Raw genomic sequence first — 13,162 nt, forward strand, 5'->3', positions numbered from 1 at the left:
GATCTGATCCATAAAATACACAGATAGTTATAAGCTCTATACCTGAACTTAATACATAATATTTATGCCAAATAAAAAAGGTTAACAGATTCAGGGTAAAATATTTAACTGGCATTTTCATTAATACACACTTTATAAAATTTGATTTTCAAAGTACTCCAAGATGTCTAAAAGAGTGAAATAAATCTGAGGGGAAAAAAAAACCCCAGTTTCAGTTTTAACAATTGTTTAAACTTTCACTGTGACACAAGCATATCCATGCATAATTTTAATTCATAGCTTCAGCAATTTAAATCTGTGGGATACAGATACTGGGTCTGAATATGAACTAGACAAAATACAGAACAGAAAACTTTCCAACTCTTATAGCATGAATTAAAGAACTCCTATACACCCACAAATACACCCAAACTTTTCAGTTTATTCCTAGAACTAAACCACCAGTTCTGCTGTTAGCTGGAAGAGAACATGGGAGTACTTGCAAAAGAAACAAGACTAGGTTTCAGGACTTAAGTTTAAAAACTGCTTGTGACGTTATTAGTTTAAGGATTGTTCATGTTAGCTACAGTCATGGACATGTGTTTCAACCTCTTAGAACATATAAGCATAATACAGCAACATGGCCTGGCACAGCAACAGCAGAAACCAAGTGCACAATATAAGGAACTGTTGTTTATTTATGTTAGTTAGTTACTAAGATTAAAAGTCTTTGTATGTCTTCTTAAAAGTTAAACCACAGAAAGTTCTCTCTCACTTTTAGTACACATAGCTAACTTTTTTAACATTCCTGTAGAAACTGTTTTAAAGGGTGACTGGTCAGAAGAGAGAGTGCAGAAGTAATCTTACTGAAGAGATCAGCTCAATTGAGTTCCACCTCTTCCTTGTTATTGACAAAAGTAACATTTACTACTTTTTTTCTCAAAAAGAAAAGGAGTACTTGTGGCACCTTAGAGACTAATCTAACTAAGACTAACTCTAAGGTGCAACAAGTACTCCTTTTCTTTTTGCGAATACAGACTAACATGGCTGTTACTCTGAAACCTACTTTTTTTCCTCTTTCTAGCACCATTCAACGATGGGTCAGTGAACTGGATTCTGTTTTGCCTCATACACCAATAATTCAATTCATACAATACAATTCAAATACTGACCGTTGCTGGTGACAAATACAGATGTTAGAATAAAACAGAACTTGACCATCATACCCAGGGCAGAGTTTCCAGTGCTGGCTGTTAAAAAGTACATCTGAACTGAAGACAAACAGGATGTCTGAATTTTAAATTAAGCATATTTCAGCTGGAGCTCACCTACAGAGAAAACTGACCGAACAATCCAATTATCACAGTTACTTTTCAAAAAAAGACCACACTTTGGAGTCTGAGCAGTAAGCTTGTCCAAGCTTTAATCTTGTACAAAATAAACTTCAACGTACTTAAACTTGCTTTTCTTTGAGAAAGGCTTTCAATATTAGAATATTTAAAACTGTTAAATAAGTATGTGGCTGGGACTCAGATAGTACTGCAATACATGCACAGTAGAGGCCTGGAGTGTAAGGCACCACACACACACACGCACGCAAAAAAGATTATCTCTGCCCCAAAGAGCTTTCAATTTAAGTAACAGATCTTACTATAGTGAGCACCAGTCATGGCCATTCTTATTAAGCCTGCAAGACACTTTCTGTTAAGTTTCTGGTTTTCACGTGCTGACATCAACACTAGAATTTCATGTTTAGTTCACAAGTTTTCCATCACAGTGATCTCTTCCCCAAAATAAATTTGTTCATAAAAATTAAAGCAAAATCCAGCCACCTGATTTTGAATTATGGGAAACTGAAAGCAACTTTAGTTACTTAAAAACTATCCTTTTACTTCTCTGAGTTGGGGCGTGGGGGGAAGGGGGGGGGACTTGATTTGGAAAATAGTTCGGAGCATTTGAAAACTGAATTCTGAGCAGGTACAATATATTTTTATTAGGTCAAGAGATGAACAATTGGATGCATTGTACACAACTATTTAAAATGTACACTTTTCAAATCTACTTAAGATGGCAGCAGTCTGATATTTCTACTTACTATCTCTCAACCTACAGCTCTCCAACAACCTTCGTATCCCTACAGTTTCAAAATGTAAGTGAGGCCCACAGAGGTGGTGGGTTTGTTTTTTGTTTTTTTGTCCTTTAAAATGATCTGAAGCCATAAATGGTTTATATATCTTAAGAGTCTAAAAAGTACAGGGAGATGAGCAGTCCCTTGTCATTGTCCTTAAGTCTGGCCCTGAACTTAACACAAAAACTAGAGAAACACATTATAGTACATACATACAGAGAAGCAGCATGAAATGCCTTGACTGTGCCAATCTGGCCAAAAATATCCTGGGTAATCATTGAAATCTTATACGTGAGCAGTCCTAGTAGCTCCATATTTTCTAGGTTGAAACTACAATTTATTAAGAGTAGAAAGCCTAAAATTAGACAGACATGCTTGGTTTTGTTTCACAGGCCCATTTTGCACTGCCCTCTCATACCATACTTCTGTTGCTTGCTCTACCAGAGTTTAAAGTTTCCACAAATTTTAATCATAGAATTCATGTAAATACCATTTGAAACTGGCTGCTCAAGAGAACAAAGCGGGCAGAGTAGAGGGATACTGAGAAATACATGTATCAGTGATAACGTCACACAAACATGTAACTGAAAATAAACCCTGGGTTGTTTGTTGATTAGCCAACTGAACTCAGATTTTTATTCACCTTACAGCTTGTAGCACTCTCCTGTCCTCCAATTTGGTGGCATGAACAGGAACATTACCTCCAAGTATACACTTGTTTACTGCATTGTTTTAAGTAGCAGTAGTAAGAATCTTCCTGTGCTACCCACACAAAGAGCACTAGCATAACTATATATTATGGTTATGGGCATTAGTGTTCTAATACTTTTTGATTGCTAATATGTACAGGAAAACACAATGCTATAGACATGCTCAGAAACCATATTATAATCTCAATCTCAACAGGCTGTAAGTTTTTAGGTAGGATGCCAGGAGAAGCTCTCTCTTTTTTTAGATTGTTAAACTTTGTTTAGCCTTGTGTTTTTATTAGAAAGCATTTAGATTTCTTTGGAAAAATATGTTTTTATAAAAATGTTAAGTAACTTAACGTAAATTACAAAAAAGGGGAAGAAGTACCAGAAAAAATCCAAAATTTCAAGAGATGAAAAATAAATGTGAAATAAGGAAAAGAATCAGGCAAATAACTGATTTTTCAGTTCACTGGTAGTTCTGAAAAATGAGAACAAGTATTCTGTTCAGCTCAAACAATCAAACACACACTGGAAAATTTTGATGAATCAAAAACATCTGTTCTGGGGAGAATGAAACATTGTCATTCTGAATAACTACGAGTTGCCACTATGAATTACTCCTGAGGGCATTCGGCGCCAAAAAATTAAAAATTTTGCACAGAATTATTTTAAAATTCTGCAAATCTTATTTGTCAAATAAATGTGGAGGCTCCACCATGGCACTGGGGAGCACAGGCCACGCAGAGGTAGGAGATCACTATGCAGCTCGCCTCCAGGACACAGACTCAGTGGAGAGGCTGCCTGCCCACACCAGATGCACCAGGTGTAGACAGGCAGGCTCAGCAATGTAGGATCCAAGTGTGGAGGGGCTTAGCGTGAGGGGGGATCCAAGTGTGGGTTAAAAGGGTTCTGTGCGGGGAAATCTGGGTGCAGGTGGCTTAGTGGGGGATCCAGGTGTGGGAGGGGGGGATCTGGATGCACAGGTACTAGTTGGGAGGTTCTGGGTGCAACAGTAATGGGACTCTGCAGGGGAGTACAGGTGAAGGTGGTTGGGGCTCAGTGGGAGGCGGGGTCCAGATACTGGGGAAGTGGGCTGGGGATCCGGGTGGCTTGTTAGGGTGCTCCAGGTGCAGGGAGAGCAGGGCTTATCGGAAGGAGGTTCTGAATGCGGGGGGTGAGGCTCGGCAGGACGGTCTGGGTATGAAGGGGGAGCAGCTCCCTGTATAGGGATCCCTCTCCCTGCAGCTGAGGAGCGATGGGTGCAGGAAGCAGGGAAGAGTTTGCAGAGCATCCTGTAGCTGGGGGAGAAATCTGGGAGTGGGTCTGACCTGGCCCTGGATGCTGTGCAGAGAAAGGAAGTTCCGTCCTCACCAGCCCAGCCCAGTGCAAGGGTAGGAGCCACCAGTCCCTGCCCCACAGTGATTGCCTCTGCCAGCTGCCCTGGGCACCTGAAACATATTGCTGGGGAGGGTCACATGACCGCTCTTGTGGCTTCCCTTTGCTTTCCTGTGAGAAAGTCATTTTTCTGTGGGGAAGCAAAGAAATCTGTGGGAGACACAAATTCTGCGCATGCGCAGAGGCGCAAAATTCCTCCAGGAGTATATGAACAACAATACAGTCACTGGGCTAGGGAAAGGGTCAGAATATCTGTAAGCTGATGGTTAAGGCACTCACCAAGGATGTGAGAGAGAAGTTCACATCGCTGCTTCAAGAACTACTTAATTATTTTTAGAAAGTGAAGAAACTTGATCAGGAGAGGCAAAGAGACCAACGCTAGCATATTCCATAGCTCAGTGGCTAGAGCATACTCCTACAATGTAGATACCCAAGTTCATATCCCTTCTCCACATCAGGCAAAGGGGGTGTTACCCAGGGTTCTTTCAACCCAAAGTTCTTGGTAACTTTTACTCTGTGTGAGGTGGTGTCAGGAAACAAATCAGGGAAGCCACAGCCATCCGACCAATAGATGGCCGGCACAAACAGGACAACACGACTGCTTTCTCTTAAAGCTAAACTTTACTTAGTCTCAAGCACTTACACACATCCACAACAGGTTAGTAAAACACCCCCAAACCGAGATAATTACCGAAGCTGAGTGTGGCTCTCAAGTGGCACAGTGGCAGGTGGGGAAAACAAGATGCATCCAGAGGGAAAGTCCAGTCCTGAAGAGTCACACTACCTCAAACTTTTCCCCCTTATTTATACATTAGTGATAGAATGACATATCCCTTAAAGAAAACTTGTTAAGCAAGCAGTTCCAATGGGCGAGCAAGAGGCTCCTTCTGATTACTGATTAACCAGGTGTGGGTTTTTCCAGAGTTTGCAACCTTGAGGCCCCAACAGACATTCCTGGGGCACATCCTGCTCTTCTAAAATGCATGTATCAGCAACTTCAACACAATTCTTATCAGGAAGGACATGGGGTCAAGCTGCCCTTTCTGTGGCACTCGAAACCCCCTCCCCTCTTGCCTTGGTCAAGCTGAGTTTTCTACATGGCCACTTTATGGCCTGCTGACTTGGCTGCTTTTAGCAATAAACGATAGTGGTTTCAGGCACTTACTGGTTTGCTGACATCCCCCCGTACAGTTGGAGCTGAACACAGGTCTCCTACATCCCAGGTTAGTGCCTTAACAATTGGGCTAATAGTTATAAGGAGGGCATCACCACCACTAGTGCCCCATCAACATTTTTTGGCACATTCATGTCAAATTCACTAGTAGTTTCAGGTCTACCAAAACTGAATATTTTGGCAAATAAACTATTCAAAATATTTTGCCCAGCTCTATTAAAAAATCCCTATTGATTTGCAAACTGGATGTTTCCAATATTTATTCACATAAGGCATTGATTCCAGAGAAAAGGCAGGAAAGCTAATTATATATCACTTTAATATAAACTCATTGGAACACAGAGGAAGTTGCTCGACTAAATACGTGCAGTTACCTCAAGACATAGCTGAAGAGTTACAAAAAATTCAGTTCTCACAAGAACTGTACAGTTCTGATGCCTACTCTTCACTACTCAAAGCCAAAACGATCTCCTCCTTTACTCCTAAATTTTACCAATAAAACAAACAACTCACTTCAGAGAACTACCACCACCATATGGCCTAACGTTAAAGAGAAGATGAATTATATTATTGAAGAAACTGATACTCAGATTTTAAAAGCTAAAAAAATGTTTCATTAGCAAGTTTACAATTCTGCAGCATCCATAAAGCAGCTGCAGTTTCCCACTTACCGCTGAGGGAGAAGTCTGTCATTGGCCAAGTAGCCTAGTTTATGAATCTCCTTATTGTAATCTCCATACTTAGCTTGGACAGCATAGGAAGCCAGTAGAACTGCAGTTTCTGGTGGACAATAGATTTCATCATTTAAAATGGCTTCTTTGACTTGCAGGAAGAACAGTCTCTGAGTTATTTCCTGAATTAACTCCTCAGATACATCCTCAGGAAAAAACTTAGCCCTGAACTTAAACTGCAGAGGATTTTCTTTCCTTACATCTTGCTGTGTTACCTGAAAATATAAATTAAAGACTTTAAAGAAACTCTATATTATGTTTAGTGTATTTACTTCAGTAACAATCAATTAACTGGCAATAACACAGATTAATCCAACTCTTCCTGGCAAGCCAGTTATTAGCAATGACTAAGGCTCCGTGTTTGTCCAGGAGGTCACAGATTCTGTGACCTTCCATGACCTCCATGAATTCTGCAGCAACCCATGTGGCTGACCCGGGAACCACCTGAGCAGCTAGGGCTCTCCCGCCGCCCAGCAACAGGAGTTTGGGGGTGGGAGGGCTCAGGCCTGTGGGTGCAGGGCGGTGCTTACTTGGGGGGGCTCCCCGGAAGGGCAACAGGAACTCCCCTCCCTCAGCTCCTAGCTCCACATGCTGCCTCCGCCCACAGGCACCACCCCCGCAGCTCCCATTGGCCGTGGCTCCCAGCCAATGGGAGCTGCAGAACCAGGGCTTGGGATGAGCACAGGCAGCACATGGACCTAGGAGCTGGAGCTCGCCACTTCCAAGGAGCTGGTTAGGGAACCAGCACCAGTCCCAGCAACCCATCCTCCAAGCACCTGCATTCCTCACCTGAATACCCACGGCACCCCCCGGGCCAACTCACCCCTCTCCCCCAGTTTGAGTCAGGGATATATAGTAAAAGTCATGGACAGGTCACGGGCCGTGAATTTTTGTTTACTGCCCATGACCTGTCCATGACTTTTACTAAAAATACCTGTGACTAAACATAGCCGTAGCAATGACTTGAGAGTCACACAGCACTATGAATAATTTCAATTTAATTAGGCAACATGACAACTTTCAAAGACTACTTAAGGCCTCATTAAATTTACTGAAGGCTTATGGTAATTTTAGTTTCTCACTGTGATAATCTGAAAAAAATCATGTTAGCTCTAGTAGTGCATTCAATCTTGAGCTCTGGGTGATTGCATAGTGTTTAGAGCGTTTGGTAGTGGAGACAAACAGCCTTGGGGATTTTCTGAAAGGCTCAATTCTATTGAGGTAGAACGCTAGTGCAAGTCTAATGCCCTGGGTATGTAGTCCTATGTGTTCTCGTGAGGCCTGGGAAAGAATACAGGAAGGTGGATTGGTTGATTTATGTGGAAGGATGAAGATATTTTAGGTATAAATAAGATGTGGTCTTAGGGTGACCTTGTCCTTGGGGAAAAAAACGGTAGAAGGTAGGTAAGCCATGAGAGCCCCTAAGTCACCCACATGGCAGGCTGATGTAATGGCTACTAAAAATGCTACCTTCATTGACAGATGTATCAGATAGCATGCCTCAAGGGTTCGAATGGGTCTCCAGTGAGGCAGCATTATACCAGGTTCAAGGCCCATGGCACTGTGGGTGCGCGTACTTCAGAGTAAATGTTCTGTATGCCCATAAGAAAGTGTTTGGTAATCAGGTGCTCAAACAATGACATCCCATCAATCTTGTGATGGAAGGCGTTAATAGCCTTCCATCACAAGATGGACTTTGATCAAACTAGTGGATAGTCCCAAGTTTTTTAACTCCAAGATGTAGTCCAATATCACGGGCAGAGTTATGGAAACTGTCTTGCTTGGCTTGGCACCATATAGCAAACCTCTTCCATTTCTGAAGGTAAGTCTGGTGTGTGGTTGACCTCCTTCTGTTTGGAACAGGTTAAAGAAGTATTGCTAAACAGGTTAGTTTGTCATGATGGAACCATGTAGGAGCCATGCCTTCAGGTGAAGTATTTCCGGGTTCAGATGGTGGACCTGCCAATCATTCTTTGATAGAAGGTCCGGCTGGAGCGGGAGAGTGCGTGGTGCATGTAGTGCCATCCGCAACAGGTGGGAGCACCAAGTCTGTCTGCACCATGTTGGGGCTATCAGTATGACTTTGGCTTTGTCCACTCATATCTTGTTTACTACCCTCAATAATATGGTATTGGTGGGAACGCGTATAGAAGTGGCACCTCCCATTTGAGGAGGAAGACATCCCCCAGTGACTGGGATCCCAAACTGTTCTCGAGCAGAACCGTGGGCACTTGTAGATCTGCAATGTTGCAAAGAAGTCGATAGATGGGGGTCCCCTCTGTTGAAATAGGTTCAGCAGGACCACATCGTTTAGTTCCCATTTGTGATTGTGAGAAAATTTCCTGCTTAATGTATCCACTCTAATGTTCTGATAGCCTGGCAGGTAGGAAGCTGAGAAATTGATATTGTGTCAGATACACCAATTCCACAGTGACATGCCTTCAATGCATAGGGAGTGGGATCAGGCTGCTCCCTGTCGATTTATATAAAAAACATGCAAGCAATGTTGTCGGTCTTTACCTGTATAGTCTCGTTATCAATGGCAGGAAGGGGAGGCACGCATTGCAAACTGCACAGTGTTTTAACAGATTTATGTGTAAGTATGTTTTGGAGGGAGACCACCTGTCTTGAATTGTATGGTGTTGCAGATGAACTCCCCCAGCCTATCAAGGAGTGAGTATCATAGAGAGTGGATCCCGAGAAAAAGGAATCCCCATGCACAAGTTGTTGGGTTACGTCCACCAGTGTAAAGAATCTTTGACTTTGGTTGGCATCGTAAGATGTCTGTTTAGGCCATGTTTGTGTGCCATGTAGATGGTTCTGAGCCAGCCTTGAAGATCGCGCATGTGGAGATGCACATGTCGTACCACAAATGTGGTTGCAGCCATGTGGTTTAAGAGTTGAAGGCAGGTGTGTGCTGATATGTGTGGACTGTTCATTACTGAAGAGATGAGGTTGGTCATAATAATAAACCTGTTGGTTGGTAATGACGCTTTGGCTTTCAGGGTGTCGAGATGGGCCCTGACGAAGTCTAGCTGGTGAACGGGTTTTCAAGTCAATTTTTTGTGTGTTTATCTGTAACGCCAGATTCTGGAAAAGGGCAATCGCCCTGTAAGTAATGTTGACAGCATCTGCTGGGTTGGGTACTTTTAGTAAACAGTCGTCCAGGTAGGGGGAATATTAATACTCCTTGCTTGCGCAAGTGTGCCACTACTACTGTAAGAATTTTAAAGAAAACTTGAGGCACTGTGGAAAGGCCGAAAGGTAGGACCTCGTATTAATAATGGTCTGTTCACAGGATAAACCTGACGAACCTCCTGTGAACGGAGTTCCGGTGTTGGTATAATCCTCGTCCAGGGAAGAGGAGGAATTGTTAGTAGGTGGCATGGTGTCTTGCTCTATGCTCTCCTCCCACTGACAACTGCCTCGTTGAACTCTGCCCCCCACCACCCTAGATGCCTGCAACGTCAATCTAATCCCCTTCCTATAGAAAATGGGGAGCCTGCTGTACTGCCTTCCATAGGTGGCCTAGGGGTCCCAGTAAGGCCATTATGTGAGCAATGGCATGGGTGAGGCCATCCAAAAGTGCCCGTACCATGGCTGTATGTCATGCCTATAATGAGGCCTCAATCACAGAGGTCAAGGGGTTGGGTCCGGTTCTATAGGTGAGGAGTGGTGTGAGGAAAAAAAATCCTCTTCCTCCATGCTGGAAAATGGAGGGACTATTGGACAGATGGGTTGTTTCAGTACTGTGTGCACCACAGAGCCGTTGGTGCCGAAAAACGGTGAGTCCAGCATCACCAATACTAATAGGTCTTTCTGATGAAGGAAGTGGGGTGGTGCCATGGCTTCAGCACTGAAGATCTTGGTGCCGACAATTTTGGTATCACAGTCGACTGTGCTGATGGTTTTGGTGGTAGAGTTGCTGGTACCAATGGCATCACTGTCGATGCACTCATCAGTCCTGAGGAAGCTGGTGGAGCAGGCATAGCCTGTGTTGGAGGTCTTGGTGCCATCTTCAGCGGTGTCGATGGTGGAGGAGGTAGGCTTGCTCTTGCCTCTTGACTCTGCACAGGATCGCTGGGGATTGGCAAAGGCCACTGTGCAGGCACTGCTGGAGGATCCCAGTGCTTCATAGGTACTCAGCCGTGGTGCAGTCGGTATCAAGGAGAGAGACCGAGCTGGAGATCACTTCTTTTTGGTCCGGTCTCTCTGAGGAGAAGTTGCTGCTTGTTTGCTCATTGATTTTTTAGAAGAATGAGCCTTCCTCTGAGAAGAGGGTGAAGTCTCTGGAAATATTTTTCCAGAGGTAGACTGCTGGCTGACGTCTGAAGCTGGGTGCAGAGACTTCTCCATTAAGATGAGCTTGAGGCACAGATCCCTGTCCCTCCAAGCTTGAGCCTTTAGGATGCTGCAGTGAGCGCATTTCTGAGGGATGTGCAACTCACCCAAGCAGCGGACACACCGCGAGTGTCCGTCTGGTACCGGCATGGCGTCTTGACATGACAGGCAGCACTTAAAGCCTGGTGAACCAGGCATAACTGAAAAGATGGTGGTTCACCCCATGGATGAACTTAGCCAGTCTAGGAAAAACGTTTTTTTTAAACTAGGAAGAAAAATGGGGAAAAAAGTAAGTAACTGAACTGCTAAGCTTAAAAACTATGCTAAGTAAACTATTTTAACGTGAAACGAGCTAACTTTGTGACACTGCTGGGAGCTCTATTTCAGGCAGAGCACAGCTGAAAAAGAACTGAGGGGGTTGGGTTGTGCACGCGCTAGGTGAGGTGCCAACAGTGCCACGAGACAGGGACTGCACATGCATGACCTGGACGGGCACTGCTGCTGAAATTCTCCAATCAAAGGCACAGGAATGCACCAACACCTGAAGTGGAGCACTACAGGGCCATCACTCAAAGAAGAATTGTGGCACACTCACTCCTGAATCTACTTTTTTTTATGGCATAGAGAATCAGGTTCTTTTTAAAACCTTTAGTCTACTGCTATACATGTGCCAAAAATGCTTGTTCCTGATGTCCGAGGGTATAATCCGATTCCAACAATCACTTCATTTTGCTACAAGTCATTAACATACTATATATAATACCACCTTTCATTTCTACACAGATTTACTTTATAAACTCAATTAATAGATGCCTACTTAGCATTTTGGCAAAAGCTGTATTTCTGTGCAGAGATTTCTGCTCCACTTGGCTCTACTTGGTGCAAACATCAGGAATCCCCAAAGGATTCAATACATCACCATCATAATCAAAATCTGTACACTTAATGGCTGGAACCTCCTTCCCAGTATAATCTATCATGCCTTCTGGCCTGGGAGGTCTCACTACCCAGCTCCATACATAGATCAATGTTTTGTCTTTGTTCTATCATCATAGTTCTTGTGGGAGAAAGTAGGTTTCCCTCCAGTTTATGGCTGCTTTGGTTAAATCTATAGATTTAACTCTTCCACTTTCTGATGATGTTTCCTCCAGTGCTGCTCCCACTACCCACCTCCAGTGCTCATCCATCCGAAGCCATTGGACTTCCTAAGGTTTGCCAAGTTACCTGAATGTCACTTAACACCTGTCACCAGCCAATCAAAGGTGGCACTGTCTACTGTCATGGTGGCAAGCATCAATGCAGCCTGACCTTCGTGGTCAAGCACTGTACTTCCTTTGGGATGTATAGTGCCTGATATTTACACTAAGGAAAAGAATGACCTGAACCTTCATAGATAAATCATCAGAATGATGGAATGGAACATGGAATGTGAGGAGTATGCATGAAGGCAATCTCACCACTTTGGCCAAATCACTGGAAAAATGTAAGATAGATATATGTGGAATCTCAGAGCTCTCATGGAATGGTAGGGGTAATTTCATGACTATGGATAGATACACAGTGTACTACAGTCAGGATCTGAGAAAAAGAGAGAATATGGAGAGGCACTTAACTTATCTAAGGAGACAAAGTTTGTGCTTGGATACAACCCAATCAGCGACAGAATCATCACTATTCACCTTCAAGCAAAGGCAGTCAGTATGTTGATTGTACAGGTTTAAGTTCCTATCACAGCTGCTGCTGCAGATTGCTGAATTCTACGAACGGCTGGAAGAGACACTTATTAATAGACCAAGCAAAGATATCACCCTTGTAATCGGGGACCTGAATGTGAAAGTTGGAAGTGTAGGGTCTCAAAGAAGTAATAGGAAACAATGTTTTGGTGGTCTATAAAATGAGAGGAGGACATCTAGTTGAATTGTGCTGCTCTAATTGCCTGGTCATTACAAACTCTATTTTCACCCAACATCCTAGAAGTTGATATACATGGAAGTCATCAGAGGGCACGACAAAGAACCAAACTGACTATATAATGATACAGCAATGCTGGAGAGTGAGTAATGGACAAAGACTTTCCCAAGTGCAGACTGAGGGTCAGATCATCAACATTAGCCTCAAACATTACATTAACATTTAAGACATTCAGCCGCTCTGATACATCTGGACTTGTCTAAAATCAACTAAAATACATGACTTCTGTCCAGAATGGGTTTGAGGCATGTCACAGGTGAAAGAACAACCCAAATGAACTTTGGAATAAAATGAAAATTATCATGCTCAAAGCATCCACAGCACACATTCTGAAAAATCTATGTCAGACTACACCATAGTTAACCGAGAAGGCATTTGAGCTGATGAAAAAATGATGCCGAGTGAAAGAGAATGGCTTGGAGACAGAAGAACATCAGAGAGGGCATAAGGAACTAAGCAGACAGATCCAAAAGCAGACTAGATGAGACAAGAGCAAATACATAAGGGCAAAATGCATGGAACATGAAAGTTACAAAGAGTAACAATATAAAAGGTATATTTACATTGGTCAGACTTATTAACAAAAAGTTTCCCCTACAATTGAACACAACAAATGAGCATGAAGGCAGAGTCCTCAGTGAAGATGATGTCAAATGCTAATGGAGATTACTGTGTCCATCTGTATGCCTCTTACAATACAGAGCAACAGAAAGGAGAGTACAGAGCTAGTGCCATCAATCCTACAAGAGGA

At 43.1% G+C, this 13,162-nt stretch overlaps 1 protein-coding gene across 4 annotated transcripts in view; it reads right to left on the reverse strand.

Annotated features, from left to right (window-relative positions):
• Positions 1 to 13,162, reverse strand: part of RDX (radixin) — a 133,958-nt gene that overhangs the window by 27,667 nt on the left and 93,129 nt on the right. For 3 of the 4 annotated variants that reach the window (XM_073339195.1, XM_073339184.1, XM_073339173.1), the window contains one exon: positions 6,040 to 6,314. In XM_073339195.1, the coding sequence (XP_073195296.1) occupies positions 6,040 to 6,314 (275 nt within the window). Of the gene's footprint in view, positions 1 to 4,885; positions 4,895 to 6,039; positions 6,315 to 13,162 lie in introns of those variants that run through there. The other variant, XM_073339206.1, reaches the window with a different exon arrangement.

Source organism: Lepidochelys kempii, chromosome 1 (genome assembly GCF_965140265.1).
Source record: "Lepidochelys kempii isolate rLepKem1 chromosome 1, rLepKem1.hap2, whole genome shotgun sequence".
Lineage (NCBI taxonomy): Eukaryota > Metazoa > Chordata > Testudines > Cheloniidae > Lepidochelys > Lepidochelys kempii.